The sequence below is a fragment of the Podarcis tiliguerta genome (genome assembly GCF_965153285.1).
Source record: "Podarcis tiliguerta genome assembly, chromosome: 7".
Taxonomy (NCBI): Eukaryota; Metazoa; Chordata; class Lepidosauria; order Squamata; family Lacertidae; genus Podarcis; species Podarcis tiliguerta.
This window is the reverse complement of record NC_139540.1, coordinates 74782168-74798574: the sequence shown is the minus strand read 5'-3', so window position 1 is coordinate 74798574 and position 16407 is coordinate 74782168. Positions and strand designations below refer to the sequence as shown.

At 44.7% G+C, this 16407-nt stretch overlaps 1 protein-coding gene across 7 annotated transcripts in view; it reads left to right on the top strand.

The window, feature by feature from the left end:
• TRIO (trio Rho guanine nucleotide exchange factor) overlaps window positions 1-16407 on the top strand; it is a 257003-nt gene that overhangs the window by 150858 nt on the left and 89738 nt on the right. For all 7 annotated transcript variants that reach the window (XR_014513332.1, XM_083449240.1, XM_083449242.1 and 4 more), the window contains exons 21-28: window positions 241-363; window positions 4392-4586; window positions 4739-4854; window positions 5634-5700; window positions 6348-6457; window positions 9210-9279; window positions 10000-10089; window positions 13421-13513. Coding sequence is in view for 6 of the 7 variants with exons in the window: in XM_083449240.1 (XP_083305366.1) it covers window positions 241-363; window positions 4392-4586; window positions 4739-4854; window positions 5634-5700; window positions 6348-6457; window positions 9210-9279; window positions 10000-10089; window positions 13421-13513 (864 nt within the window). In the remaining variant the exon portion in view is untranslated. The remainder of the gene's footprint in view (window positions 1-240; window positions 364-4391; window positions 4587-4738; window positions 4855-5633; window positions 5701-6347; window positions 6458-9209; window positions 9280-9999; window positions 10090-13420; window positions 13514-16407) is intronic.

Here is a 16407-nt window from a genome sequence, read left to right as displayed (position 1 = left end):
AGGAGTAGGAACTGCCTAATGGAGCTGATCTTTCAGGAAAGGTGACACGACAAGCTCTGCTTGTCATCTCTCCCACTGAGGCAGCCTGCTTGGATAATGTTAGGAGATGCCTGGGCGATGTTAGGAGAAGCCCAGGAACAGGTGACCTGAGTTTCAAATGGGATTCTACACCTAGGAAATAAGTTGCCTTTGCTGAAAGGTAGTCTAACTCTTCTTCTTTGTCATCTTTTTCTCCCTTAGGCTCTTGAATGGATCCATGACAATGGAGAATTTTATTTATCTACGCACACTTCCACCGGCTCCAGTATCCAGCATACTCAAGAGCTGCTAAAGGAGCATGAAGAATTTCAGATTACGGCCAAGGTAAATTGCGACGGCAGTTTAAGGTCCCCTGCCATTTTCTTACTGTGTCTTGTGTCTATTTTTATCTCTTTGGGAGAAGTTGATCAAAAGGGGTGCAAGGCAGTCAAGTACGTTCCCTCTTCCCAACCACATGTAGTCTCTGCACCTGGACTGGGGGACCCTTTTCTGTCAAAGGCCACTTTCCCTGAGCATGCAGATGAAGGATGGAGCCAGAGACAAAACTGACTGAGCAAGCTTCCAAGAAAGGACATATCTCTCTTGTTGCAGAGAGCCTTCTCCTTCATCCGGTGCTATACCAGCTGCACTGGCTCCCAGTGGAGTACAGGATCAGGTTTAAGGTGCTGGTTTTAACCTTCAAAGCCCTATACGGCCTAGGACCCTCGTACCTACGGGACCACCTCTCCTGGTATGCCCCACAGAGGAACTTACGGTCTTCAAATAAAAACATCTTGAAGGTCCCAGGCCACAGAGAAGTTAGGCTGGCCTCAACTAGAGCCAGGGCTTTTTCGGCCGTGGCTCCAACCTGGTGGAACGCTCTGTCACAAGAGACTAGGGCCCTGCAGAACTTGACATCTCTCCGCAGGGCCTGCAAGACAGAGCTGTTCCACCAGGCCTTTGGTCAGGGTGCAGCCTGACTCCCTCCTTTGGCAATCTTTACAAAACTTTAGTTTATGGTTGCCATCAATTTTGAATTTGATCTTAATTAATTTTTTATAATGTTTTTATAATGTTGCACTATTTTAGTGTTGTTAGCCGCCCTGAGCCCAGCTTCGGCTGGGGAGGGCGGGATATAAATAAAATTTATTATTATTATTATTATTATTATTATTATTATTATTATTATTATTATTATCATCCTCCTTACATCGCCTCACCTTTTGGGGCTTTCTCCACCATGATTTCCCCCTTCTTCTCTCCAGCCAGGCTCTGAAATTGAATTGAGGGGTGCATGTGACCCTTGGCCCAGCGGTTGCCTACCCCTCCTCTAAATAATAATAATAATAATACAGTCATACCTTGGGATACAGACGCTTCAGGTTGCGTTTTTTCGGGTTACGGACCGCCGAAACCCAGAAGTACTGGAACGGGTTACTTCTGGGTTTCAGCGGTCACGCATGCACAAAAGTGCTAAATCGCGCTTTGCGCATGCGCAGAAGAGCCAAATTGAAACCCGTGCATGCGCAAACACGACACTGCGGGTTGCGAATGTGCATCCCGCATGGATCACGTTCACAACCCGAGCGTCCACTGTAATAATAATAATTTATTATTTATACCCCTCCCATCTGGCTGGGTTTCCCCAGCCACTCTGGGCAGCTCCCAACAGAATATTAAAACCATGATAAAACATCAAGCATTAAAAACCTCCCTAAACAGGGCTGCCTTCAGATGTCTTCTAAAAGTCAGATTGTTGTTTATTTCCTTGACATCTGATGGGAGGGCGTTCTGCAGGATGGGTGCCACTGCCGGGAAGGCGTGGTTCCCTGCAGCTTCACTTCTTGCAGAGAGGGAACCACCAGAAGGCCCTTGGAACTGGACCTCAGTGTCCGGGCTGAATGATGGGAGTGGAGACACTCCTTCAGGTTCCAGTGAGTTCTTTGAAATGACTGTGTGTTTTGGGGTGCTGCTGCTCTACTTTCCATTATGCGTCTTGCCTGCTTGTGCCAAAGTTTCTTGTTAAAGGGAAAAAGAAGGCAACAGCAGCACCAGTCACTCTTTTTGCTTTGTAACAGGGTCCTCTGTGTTCTGAAAGCATATAGGGTTGGCTAGCTAAGCATGTAGGGATGCGGGTGGTGCTGTGGTCTAAACCATTGAGCTTCTTGGACTTGCCGATCAGAAGGTGGGCGGTTCGAGTCCTTTAACACACAGTGGATTATAACAGAGTTAGAAATTATGGCGCACTGTGGAAACCCAATTAATATACAGTGGTACCTTGGGTTGGGGACGTGGGTGGCGCTGTGGGTTAAACCACAGAGCCTAGGAATTGGCGATCAGAAGGTCGGCGGTTCGAATCCCCATGACAGAGTGAGCTCCCGTTGCTCGGTCCCAGGTCCTGCCAACCTAGCAGTCCGAAAGCACGTCAAAGTGCAAGTAGATAAATAGGTACCGCTCCGGCGGGAAGGTAAACGGCATCTCCGTTCGCTGCTCTGGTTTCGGTGTTCCATTGCACGAGAAGCGGCTTAGTCATGCTGGCCACATGACCCATAAAAACTGTGCTGACAAACACTGGCTCCCTTGGCCTGAAAGCGAGGTGAGCGCCACAACCCCAGAGTCCGTGACTGGGCTAAACTGTCAGGGGTCCTTTACCTTTACCTTTAGCTAAGCATGTAATGAACAACTCAGCACTTGACCACTAAACCGCATTCTGCTTATATAGGAGCAAGCAAAGATTTTGTGTGCTTTGTAGTTGCAGTTATTTTGTACCTACGGAGTCCATTCCGTGATGGATATGCATATTTGAGCTATGCTGTGAAAGGAACACAAGAATACATTTCACTAGTTGATAGTGGTATCAAAACAATTTGAGTATGGTGTTTATCAGTAATGTGTTTCAGGAAATGCAGGGTCCAGAGGAAGAACTGCTTGAGAAGTAGATGAATTATATTATATTTTCTTTATGACCTCTGTGTGGTGCCTCAGAGCATGTGCTCAGAGCCAGTGTGATGTAGTGGTTAAGAGCGGTGGATTCGTAATCTGGTGAACTGGGTTCACTTCCCTGCTCCTCCACATGCAGCTGCTTGGTGACCTTGGGCCAGGACTTCTCTGAAGTCTCTCAGCCCCACTCACCTCACAGAGTGTTTGTTGTGGGGGAGGAAGGGAAAGGAGAATGTTAGCCGCTTTGAGACTCCTTCGGGTAGTGATAAAGCGGGATATCAAATCCAAACTCCTCCTCCTCCTCCTCCTCCTCCTCCTCTTCTTCTTCTTGTAGTAAAGAATTTCAACAAGAATCTTAGCTGGTTCTGTTATTGGATCCCACCTTTTATGCTCTTAGCTGTGCCACTGAAGTTTGGTTTAAGTTGAGGCCGTGTCAGAGAGCCAGTCGCTTAAAAGACAACACCAACATCACATTTTATATTCTTCTTATTCCAATTCTTGAGATTTAGGCCATCTAGGATGGTTTATGTAAGGAGGTCCATAAAGCAATTGGCATGTGATGAGCAGGAAGACAGGGATTAGTTTGGGGGTTGTTTAGTAGAAAATGGAAACTGTAAGGTAAAGGTAAAGGTACCCCTGCCCGTATGGGCCAGTCTTGACAGACTCTAGGGTTGTGCGCTCATCTCACTCTATAGGCCGGGAGCCAGTGCTGTCCGCAGACACTTCCGGGTCACGTAGCCAGCATGACGAAACTGCTCTGGCGAGCCAGAGCCGCACACGGAAATGCCGTTTACCTTCCCGCTAGTAAGCGGTTCCTATTTATCTACTTGCACCCGGGGGTGCTTTCGAACTGCTAGGTTGGCAGGCGCTGGGACCGAGGAACGGGAGCGCACCCCACCGCGGGGATTCGAACCGCTGACCATGCGATCGGCAAGTCCTAGGCGCTGAGGTTTTACCCACAGCGCCACCCGCGTCCCTATGGAAATTGTAGGGGGATATAAATATGCTGGCTGCGAGGAATCCTCCTCCCTTACTTCTGCAAACCTATTGAGATATTCCTTGGCTTTCCTCTGCCACCATGAGGTCTAGAAACTTAAGCTCTCTGTTCCTTGCTTATCAGCAATCTGGGGTAACATAAACTTGAGCTGTGAGGCTGGAGGAGCAGAATTCTAAGCTAAATTCTGCTTGCCAAATCCTGAGTTTGTAGGACCCTGAAAACTCAAAATAGATGATTCCTCCTTTAAATGGATGGTTTGAAATCAAATAACAATCCTGATTTTTTGTGTATTATGGCAAGAGCAACAGAGAGCTGTTCAGAGATGGCCTCGTCTGTTTGCAAACTATCTGCTAAATCACTTGTGAGGATGCTTCTTTTACTGGAGAGGTGTCGTTCTGCCCCAGTTCTACCTTTCTGCCTTTTGTGTTTCCCACAGCAAACCAAAGAGAGGGTGAAGCTGTTGATACAGCTGGCAGACGGCTTTTGTGAAAAGGGCCATGCCCATGCAGCGGAGATTAAAAAATGTGTCACAGCGGTGGACAAAAGATACAGGGACTTCTCTCTGCGCATGGAAAAATATAGGACCTCTTTAGAGAAAGCCCTGGGGATCTCTTCGGATTCCAATAAATCGGTAAGTGCTGCGGGGTTTTTCGGTTTTTGTTCTTCTGCTAGCAGAAACGTGGGCTGGCTTAGTGCGGCTGCTTAAGCTCCTTACTAGACAGCTGCCTTTTCTCTTTTCCCCCTGCCTCTGCTAATTCTGTTGTCTTCCCCCTCTTAATTCAGAGTAAGAGCCTGCAGCTGGATATAATCCCCGCCAGTGTCCCTGGGTCAGAGGTGAAGCTGAGAGATGCTGCTCACGAGCTTAATGAAGAAAAGAGGAAGTCTGCCCGCAGGAAAGAGTAATGCAGTGTTTTCCGCACTCTGTAGAAATCTTTGTGCATGGTTTAGCTTCGTGTGTGGTTTGATATCTTCCCCCCCCCCCCATTTGTGCTTTTCCACTTCCCGGTACTAGCCTTACACATTGAAAGGAGCAGGCTTTTTGAGTAGATGAAATGTTTGGTTTTGTTTGTTTTTTTAAAGCTCTCTTCCTATACAGATGGTAAATTTTAAGTTCTCCTTTTGGAAATTCTCAATATACACGATAAAAAAGGACAGTAAAGCAAGCATGGTGTACAGAAGAAAAAGGGAGAAATCAAAGGGTTCAAAAAATACATGGTTTATTATTTTTTTTAGGAATCTGACTTCAATCTGGAAATCCCAATGCTTTCACTTCTCGCTTTTTGTGTGTATTCTTTGGATATGCTTGAAGTGATTTATTTTCCAGGTTTGTTCACTGACTTTACAGCAGAGTTCCCCGGTTCAGAAATAACGGGGAACCCTGGCTTAATCCAAGCTACCATCTCCATGCCCAGTCTGCACCAAAGCTGGTGCTCAAGGGGTGAGGGAGAAGTCTCCATAAACCATGCTTTATTCAGTCTTGGACTGTTAACCCAACATTGTCTCTGCTTAAGAATCGGCGAAAACAAATAAACTCCTCCCCCCCCCCCCCCCCCGTAATTACTTTGTGTTCTGGACCTCTGTCCTGCTTTTCCTATTCACAATAGAAAGCAATGGTTAATCAAGAGGTGAGCAATGTGTGACAATTCCAGCACACCGATGTTTCCTTTCTGTTTCAAAGGTTCATTATGGCTGAGCTTATCCAGACAGAGAAGGCTTATGTGAGAGATCTCCGGGAGTGTTTGGATGTAAGTGTGTGACCATGTGGGATGGGTCTCACGTTGAACTTTTGCAAACTGTAGAACTGAAGGGCCAATTTGTGCCATCTTGCATCTTAAGCAGACCTGTTCGTCAACTGAATTGTCCTAGGCAGCCATTGTTGACTGGGCCAGCATCTTGTTTTGCTGCTGCAAAACTCCTATGTTAGCTTGACATGGGCACAGTTTGTTTACACTTTTAATTTTTTTATTTTGGGGGAGGATTCACCATGAGCGGACTGCTGCCTTTGTTTACGCTTTGGTGTTTTCTATAAAAGAGATGATCCTCTGCTAATGCTTCCATTATGTGTGTCGCACATTCGAGAGCTGGCTCATTCTCTTTGAACAGAAATGCCTGTTCATTGTTAAAACCAGAGAGGAATCATATTCCCGTTGTAGCTATTGCAGTGCTTGGATTTTAAACTCTATGACTTCATGCATACTATGAAGCATTTTGCCTATGGTTAGAATTTCATTTGTATAAAACCAGACCAGAGTTTACCATAAAAGCTAAAGTGGCCACACATTACAAATATTGGTGTGATCTTGTATATCTCAGTTTTGGAAAGGTTGCTTTTTGAGTTGTTACCCTCAAGCAAATTCACAGTTCACCCTTTTTGTCTTGTGCTTTTGACCAGACATATCTATGGGAAATAACAAGTGGCGTTGAAGAGATCCCACCTGGTATTGTCAATAAGGAACATATTATTTTCGGAAACATGCAGGAAATCTATGAATTCCATAACAAGTGAGTAAGAAGACCTGATGTCAGTAAAGACTGACTTAATGCATTTCTCACACTTGTAAAGAAATATATGGTTGTTATTTGCCCGTAAATATATCGAGAGAGTATGTAGCTGCAACGGGTGAATCTTCAGTTTCTGTGGCATCCACTTTTTGTTAAACAGCTGGTTAAAATAGACTTTAAATCTCTAGGCCAGAACGAAAGTGCAAAATGCCAGGTTCATTCTGGTAGAGAATGAGATATTCTGGATTTCTTTTTCTTAGCAGATCTGCATAGTCCATAAACGAATGAGTATGACATTTCATTTTTCATTTATGGGGTGATAGTTGCAGAAAGCTCTTTTCAGATATCAGTAACGGTGAACTTGCCATAATTGGAGCACACAGCCTGAATTCAGGATTTCCATGAAGCTTCATACTCAATAAGGGGGAAAACAAAGAGTACAGTGGTACCTCGGGTTACATACGCTTCAGGTTACATACGCTTCAGGTTACAGACTCCGCTAACCCAGAAATAGTACCTCGGCTTAAGAACTTTGCTTCAGGATGAGGACAGAAATCATGCTCCGGCGGCACAGCAGCAGCGGGAGGCCCCATTAGCTAAAGTGGTGCTTCAGGTTAAGAACGGTTTCAGGTTAAGAACAGACCTCCAGAACGAATTAAGTTCTTAACCCGAGGTACCACTGTATTTGCCAGGGTGGTGGGGATATAACTGCACCACAGTGCACAAAAATCACGCCTAGGCCTCCTGTTAACAAGATACCAGTATCACCTGCTGGGAGGAGTTCAGGAATGCTAGTGCACTGAGTTGACAAAACGATGTTGCTTTTCTGTTTTTTAAAAAACATTCTCACAATTTCTGAAAGCTATCCCTGAACGTAAGAACAAATACCAACCGGGCCTTGCAAGCAAAGCAGTCATCTGGCGCACACTTGTGTGGCGGAGGAGCCCTATTTTATGCAAGATTTATCTTTGCCAATACTGCGCAAGCTGGAAGGTCAGGAATATGCTTGTGCCGGGGTCCCCTGTGTGTTTGGAATGGTGGGCACCAGAAGCAAGCTCTGTGCCACCCAGTTCTCTTGCCCTCCTGCACCTTTTAAGGAGTGGCATTCAGATCTTAATGTGACCTGTGTGGAGACCGGTCATGGTACTGCCAAGGAATGCCTTTGAGTTGGAGGAGAGGAGAAGAGTCGGGGCCGGAACAGTCAGAAGGAGACAGGGAGGAAGTGACGGAAGGGGAAGAGGGAGAGAGCCAGGAGGCAGGAAAGGTCTCCGATACTGAGGCAGAGCCCCAGCACTGCACAGGAAGCTCAGGTACAGATGGGGAGCCTATGCCTGTGCCTTCGGCACAGGAAAGGAGAGGGTTAAAGCGCAGGGATCATAGATGTCTCATGAAGCTTCCCCGCCTTTTCTGTTGGAGGAAAAGCAGGAGAAGACCACTCCTCGAATCTGAATCAGAAGATTCGGATGCATGATTGTACTGTGCTGCTTGTACATATGTAAAATAAAGAACTGTAAATATCTCTCTGAGTGAGCAGAGGGTGCTTATTGCAAAGAGCATACACAAACCATCACAACACCTCTGCTCTGTGTGGACATATACACAGATTTGGGGCTGTCTGTAGGCCCTATCTTGGCTCCTCAGTATGCTATGCTGGATTATGGCCAAATCAGTTCTGAGTATGTAACTAGGAGTCTGCCATTTGCTCATCTTCACTGTTGTGCTTGAAACTAGATTAGGATGGGAGATGCAGTGGTACCTCTGGTTACGAACTTAATTCATTCCGGAGGTCCGTTCTTAACCTGAAACTGTTCTTAACCTGAGATACCACTTTAGCTAATGGGGCCTCCCACTGCCGCCGCATGATTTCTGTTCTCATCCTGAGGTAAAGTTCTTAACCCGAGGTACTACTTCCAGTTTAGCGGAGGCTGTAACCCAAAGTGTTTGTAAGCCGAGGTATTTGTAAGCCGAGGTAAAGGTAAAGGGACCCTGGATCATTAGGTCCAGTCGTGGCCGCCTCTGGGGTTGTGGCGCTCATCTTGCTTTATTGGCCGAGGGAGCTGGCGTTCAGCTTCTGGGTCATGCTTCTGGGAAGCCAGAGCAGCGCACAGAAACGCCATTTACCTTCCCGCCGGAGCGATACCTATTTATCTACTTGCACTTTGATGTGCTTTCAAACTGCTAGGTTAGCAGGAGCAGGGACCGAGCAACGGGAGCTCACCCTGTCATGGGGATTCGAACCGCCGACCTTCTGATCGGCAAATCCTAGGTTCTGTGGTTTAACCCACAGCGCCACCCACGTCCCCAACCCAAGGTACCACTGTATATTAATTGGGTTTCCACAATGCGCCATAATTTCAAACTCTGTTATAACCCACTGTGTGTTAAAGGCCCAATTTGGGGCAGCTTGAGTTAGCCCGTAGTGGCAGATTAGAAGTGGGTTTTATGATGTTTGGCTGCTGCTGTCGTCACACCTTTCCTGTAACGTGTTGATTCTGTGGTCCAGCCAAAGTAAAGCAATTTCAAAGTTGCATTTAATTCTATGAGGGAATCCATAGCACGTAGCATCCTTTTAATTCTTCTCTTACTATTAGTTGAACTTAAATACTTCAGCTGAAACTGGATTGTACAGATAATTTTTCACGGGTATATGTACGTATATGTTTATGGTCACTACTTAAGATTTTTGGGTATCCTAATGAAAATCTGGCAAGGACTTTGAAAATAATTTTGTCACTTTGTTGTTGTTTTACAGTATATTCCTGAAAGAGCTAGAAAAATATGAGCAGCTTCCTGAAGATGTTGGTCACTGTTTCGTCACTTGGGTAAGAGAGCTGGTTTTTTCTATAGCAGATAATCAGTTATGAGTGTGTGTGTGTGTGTGTGTGTGTGTATGTGTGTAAGAGAGAGAGGGGGGGGTGTTGTTAAAAAAACAACAGCCCTCTGTACATGTGACACCACTGTTCTGAAAAAAAAAATAAGTCAGATTTAGAGACATGTTATGAGAAGCTGAAGACTAATGGGGTCCACCAGCTCTATAAAGAGCCAACTTAATTTTTTCCCTGCTATTTATTTCTATTGATTTTTCAAATTACTACAAATAATTGCCAAATTGATACAGTCTAAAGCGCCAACTCTAAATGGTGTTGGGGCATAGAAAATGGTTTGCAGAATGCGAATAAGAATTCTGTGTTTCAGTTTTAAAGAATACAAAGAGGCACAAGACAGGATCAAAATGCAACAATGTTAGAATGAAATTAAGACAACTCATGGTGGATCCTTGGAATTTATTGATGCAGAATAGATTCATGGTTAGAATCTTTAACTGCTAGACAAACACACGTTAATAACATCTGAATGGATGAGTGTCAGAGGGCCTTTTTCAGTTTTAACTTTATATTCTGACTTTTCTTTCCTCTTTAATTGCTCTTGCAAGTTTCCTTATCCAGCTGAGTAGGATAAGAAAATGATCCTTTGCAAGATAAAGTTTGAATCAGATGTAACGTTTGGAAGAAAACGCTCAAAATTTGTTTGTGTTTTTGCAGGCAGATAAGTTCCAGATGTATGTGACTTACTGCAAGAACAAACCAGACTCTACGCAGTTGATACTGGAACACGCAGGTTCTTATTTTGATGTAAGTACCAGAACCCTTGTGCTTGAATTAAATCTCTCACCCTTTTGAAAGTACAGTGGTACCTTGGTTTACGAACTTAATCCGTTCCGGAAGTCTGTTCTTAAACCAAAGCGTTCTTAAACCAAGGTGTGCTTTCCCATAGCAGCGGGGGACTCAATTTGCAAATAGAACATACTCTACAGGAAGGTAAACATGTTCTGCTTCCAAGGCAAAGTTCACAAACCAAAACACGTACTTCCGGGTTTGCAGCGTTCTTATTCCAAGTTTTTCATAGACTAAGCTGTTCTTAAACCAAGGTACCACTGTATGTTTATGAATGAGACACCTCTGTGTCCGTGTGTGTGTGTGTGGCTTTTAGACAGTAGAAGTTCATAATGAGTTGAGCATTATCCTGTTAGCTGTTGTTCATTTTTTAAAGTTACCAGCCTGCAGACTTTGTGATGCCTCGTCGAAAGGGGTGCTGCTGTTATACTGTAAAGTTATTTAGCACCCATCAGCCACAGAACTTCTCTGTGAGTGGAATTATAAACTGCCCTAGTTGTGTACTCACAAACACACACACACACAAATATCAATATGCTGTTATTTCAACAGCTGGAGCAGAAATTGCTTTTAAAATACAGTGCTTTGTTCCTCTTTGAAACCATCAACTGTATTGTGCTTGTAGGATTTGCCAGACATAAATGAAAGAAGAAATCTGCTTCTGGAAGCACGAACTGCTCAGGAATACATATAGGGGCTTATAATATTATATTCTGAGTATTATAACTTAGTCTAGCTGGTATAGAATGAGCAAATCACTATTAAAAACCCCTACCAATGTGTTCTATAAAGAGTAGTGAAGAATAAACACACATTTTAAAAAGGTATAGGATGTTAATCAGATCAACCAAGGTAAAGTAAAGGTAAAGGGAGCCCTGACCATTAGGTCCAGTCGTGACCGACTCTGGGGTTGCGGCGCTCATCTCACTTTATTGGCCGAGGGAGCTGGCGTACAGCTTCTGGGTCATGTGGCCAGCATGACTAAGCCACTTCTGGCGAACCAGAGCAGCACACGGAAATGCCGTTTACCTTCCCACCGGAGCGGTACCTATTTATCTACTTGCGCTTTGACGTGCTTTCAAACTGCTAGGTTGGCAGGAGCAGGGACCGAGCAACGGGAGCTCACCCCGTCGCGGGGATTCGAACCGCCGACCTTCTGATCGGCAAGTCCTAGGCTCTGTGGTTTAGCCCACAGCGCTACCCGCGTCCCTAGATCAACCAAAGACCTGGTTAAAAAAGGAACGTTTTTGCCTGGCACTGAAAGGTGTATAATGAAGGCGCCAGGCGAACTTCCCTGGAGAGAGCATTCCACAGATGGGGGAGTCACTGCAGAGAAGGCCCATTCTCATGTTGCCAGCCTCTGGACCTCTTGTGGAGGAGGCACATGAAAAAGGGCCTCAGAAGATGATCTCAGGGTCCAGGTAGGTTCATATGGAAGCAAACTTGGGTGGTCAAGTGCCTATTACTTTGGACATAAAATGGCTCCACCCACATATAAGGTAACAGTAGCTCCTTAAGTATGCAGAAATGTGTTCGTTTTAAAATTAAAAGCAAAGGAGCAGGTGGGATGGACCCTAGAAGCTCAGTGAAGGTCTCCAGGAAGTATGCAATGGCACCAGAAAGGAAGTTCTTGAATTGTTTTGTTTCAGCCCCTAACAGTTGAATAACCATCTTACAGGCTTCCCGCATGCATCCGGCTGGCCACTGAGAACAGGATTCTAGAGTAAATAGACTTTAGACTTCACACAGGCGCTTCTCTAAATGCAACCCACCACATTCATGCATTATTCTATTTGTTTTTGAAACTCGTAGCTCCCTCTGCTGGCTTTCAGGGTCTTCTAAAAGAAAAGAAAAACGTCCTCTCTGGTACAATAAGCAGTCCTTAAAACGGCCGATCGCACTCATAGGCCGTCGCCCTCCCATCCAATTCCCAGTGTTCCCATTTCTGCAACCAGAATAAATACTGTGTAGAGGAATGGTTGATTATATTTTCCCTTGGAATGAATGAGAATACGATACGGCATGTAAATAAAATTAGTAAGCATGCGGCTGGATGTTGGATTTGGTATATCGTATTTTGTGTGCGTTTTCTTTAGGCATGTGCATGCTTAAAAAAATCACTTCATTAAAAAGAAATTAAAAGGAAGGTAGTCAAGGAGCTTACAACACCAAAGACAGAGACTTCAGGGTACCAAGAGAGGAAGGGGCTTTGGGGGAAAGAATCTGAAAACTCATGCTTGGTTCTCATCATAATTGCAACACGTCTGAACATTTCTGTGTTATGCTGATGAAAAGCAAGTAACGCTTCATATAGCTTTAAATTAACAATCCATTTTTACATATTCCTTAACATTGCTGCTAAAAAACCCCACTTAACTTCAATCCAGCATCATTCTAACATTCATTAATTTTGCAGTGTTTCTGTAAATAGTCTTTAAATTTCTTCCAATCTTCTTCCACTGACTCTTCTCCCTGGTCTCGGATTCTGCCAGTCATTTCCACCAATTCCATATAGTCCATAAAAGATAAGATAAAAGATTAAGATAAAATTAAAGAGGGAAAGGATTTGCTGAATTAACCAACTGAACTGGAATACAAGAAAGGGAGGTGTGAGGAGGTCAGGGAAACAAGTAAATGAAAGATAAGATATGGAAAGACTGATTTGTTTTTAACTGTTTTTATTTTGTATTTTGTATTTCTTTTTATTCTTTTTTATTCTTTCTAATTTTTGTAATATGTTGAAATCTCAATAAATATCTTTTTTAAAAAAAGCAAGTAACACTTGCCTTCTGTTAACACTACCCAACTTTCATGACATTGCACTATTAATATTTATTATTATTATTATTATTATTATTATTATTATTATTATTTATTATTATTTGTACTGCTCCCAGCTGGTTAGGTTGGCCAAGCCAACACTCTAACTCTACCAAGAGTTCTGTGTATTATTTTTTTAGTTGCCTCTGTGTTTTCTCATCCTGCCCATGGTGGGAATTCTAGTAAATAACGCTCTTCATAATGAGTGGCTTACTTGCCATCCATAATTCTGTTTTGTGTGAAAGAGGTTACAGTCCTGTTCGTACTTGGACAACCCCCATCGAACTTAGTGGTACTTGCTTGTAACTAAACAAATGTTGACTCCACCTAAAAATTGTAAACAGACTTCGGATCTCATAATACAGATGCATAACTACTGTGGGATCTGCTCCCATTCTTGAAACAGAGAATGTTGCAGCAAACTTTCTAAGTTGGCTACTACTCTCATATATTTTTCTTTCCAACACAGGAGATACAGCAGCGGCATGGGCTAGCCAATTCAATCTCCTCATACCTTATTAAACCTGTCCAGCGGATAACAAAATATCAGCTTCTTCTAAAGGTAAGCACCATTTTTTTATTGGCAAAGCCCCCAGATGTGTGGGTGGGTACCTTTTACACTCAAAAAGATGCTGCTTCAAACATCTTATTTATTTGAGTGTGGATATTGAGGGACGCGGGTGGCGCTGTGGGTAAAACCTCAGCGCCTAGGACTTGCCGATCGCATGGTTGGTGGTTCGAATCCCCGTGGCGGGGTGCGCTCCCGTCGTTCGGTCCCAGCGCCTGCCAACCTAGCAGTTCGAAAGCACTCCCGGGTGCAAGTAGATAAATAAGGACCGCTTACCAGCGGGAAGGTAAACGGCGTTTCCGTGTGTGGCTCTGGCTCGCCAGAGCAGCGATGTCACGCTGGCCACGTGACCCGAAAGTGTCTCCGGACAGCGCTGGCCCCCGGCCTCTTAAGTGAGATGGGCGCACAACCCTAGAGTCTGGCAAGACTGGCCCGTATTTGCAAGGGTACTTTTACCTTTACCTTATTGAGGTACAAAATAGGCTTATTGTGTCAGTTATGAAGGACATAAATCCTTTACTCTTTGAAAAAAGGGGGGTTGTTAGCAGCAGAGATTGCTGGAATATCTGGGGTTGATCTTGAAACTCTGTTGCAATGGAATATTTTACTTGGAATCTGAAAAGGAAAATAGTCACTTAATTGCCTGATTTAAAATGCTTCATAATTCAATGTGATACACATAATTGGTGATAAGTTGTCATCGGGTTCTTTCAGAAATCACATTTCTAAAGTGCACCTTCAGTCTACACTTCATGCAGGCAACACGATTCCTACAACATGCACAGCAGTGTAGTTCTACATCTTGTACATGAATCCAGGACACCGGTCCAAACAGTGTATGCATGTATGTCTTCTACAGGTTATTTACTGCAAGAGCACACACTTAATTTAGCAGCTCTATTTACCGCTTCACGTTTTGCAAATGTTTGATGGAATTTACCAGGAAAAATAGAACGGTGACGTTTGCCATGTGAAGCATGTGTTCTGTGCTAAGTGGATTTTCAGGACCATGTTTTGATTTAGGTTTTTAATAGCATTCAGTTAAATGTTTTTAAATAATATATAACTTTTTTGAAAGCATAAGCGTTTGGGGATGAGGAAGATTAAAAGTCCTAAATGAATAAATGAGGAGCTTCAATCCCACGCAGTTGTACTTTGGTTGCATTCTGACCCAAAGGGCCCCACTTGAAGCAATTTACAGCAAACCATAAAATACAAATTTAAAACAACAGTAAACAACATAAAATGTTCATCAGCACAAAAACAAAACCATCAGTTGGCAAAGAGCCAGACAAGGATCTGATCACAGTGAACAGACCATTGAAGCCCCGTTTGAACTTCCTGAAAGATGCTTGATGAACTTCTGGGGGGAGGAATTCCCAGAAAGCCCCACCCCCCGTGCCGCCCTAGAGATCCTGTCCCAAAGAGCTTAGTAGGCAGGGAGATAGGATCAGGCGATGCTTTAAATGTGGTGGGACCCCTGACCATTAGGTCCAGTCATGGCCGACTCTGGGGTTGCGGCGCTCATCTCGCTTTATTGGCCGAGGGAGCCGGCGTACAGCTTTCCGGGTCATGTGGCCAGCATGACTAAGCCGCTTCTGGCGAACCAGAGCAGTACACGGAAACGTCGTTTACCTTCCTGCTGGAGCGGTACCTATTTATCTACTTGCACTTTGATGTGCTTTCGAACTCCTAGGTTGGCAGGAGCTGGGACCGAACCACGGGAGCTCACCCCGTCGCGGGGATTCGAACTGCCGACTTTCTGATCGGCAAGTCCTAGGCTCTGGTTTAACCCACAGCGCCACCCGTGTCCCTTGATGCTTTAAATACTGCAGCCCAAAACCATTTAGGACTTTAAAGGTGACATCCAACACTTTTGAATTCGTCTCAGAAACAAGCCAGGAACCAAGGCAGATCAAATAATGTCAGAGTGATGTGCCTTTGGCACCTAGTGTCCTCACCAGCTTCAGTCTCCAGCACTCTTCAGAGGCAGCCCCATGGGCAGAGCATTACTGTAGTCCAGCCTAGATGTGGCAGCGAGTGCAGGCATCTGATCTCCATTTGGGGCAGAGTCTGTCACCCCCTTTTAACATATGCCGATCAGCATGGTTACATTGACCCCCGAGGCTGCTCCCACACTGGCCAGTGTGAACGCTTTCCTAGCCATGCAGCTCCTCTTATTACAGTCATACCTTGGAAGTTGAACGGAATCCGTTCTGGAAGTCCCGTTCGACTTCCAAAACATTCGGAAACCAAAGCGTGGCTTCCGATTGGCTGCAGAAAACTCCTGCAGCCAATTGGAAGCTGTGGAAGCCCTGGCAGATGTTTGGCTTCCAAAAACAGTTTGCAAACTGGAACAGTCACTTCCAGGTTTGCAGCGTTCAGGAGCCAAAATGTTCGAGAACTAAGCTGTTTGAAAACCAAGGTACGACTGTATAGTGTTTTGGGCATATAGGGCAAAGGACCCATATTTTCAGACATGAGACTAAACAAGCTGCTAAATAAACTTCACACGTTGTTTAAAAAAAAAATTATTCTACCCTATATCCATGGTCTCGGGGCAGTTCACAATATAAAAGGTAAAGGGACCCCTGACCATTAGGTCCAGTCATGACCGACTCTGGGGTTGCGGCGCTCATCTCGCTTTATTGGCCGGGGAGCCGGCGTACAGCTTCCGGGTCATGTGGCCTGCATGACTAAGCCGCTTCTGGAGAACCAGAGCAGTGCACAGAAACACCGTTTACCTTCCCGCCGAAGCGGTACCTATTTATCTACTTGCACTTTGACGTGCTTTTGAACTGCTAGGTTGGCAGGAGCAGGGACTGAGCAACAGGAGCACACCTGTTGCGGGGATTCGAACCGCCGACGTTCTGATCGGCAAGTCCTAG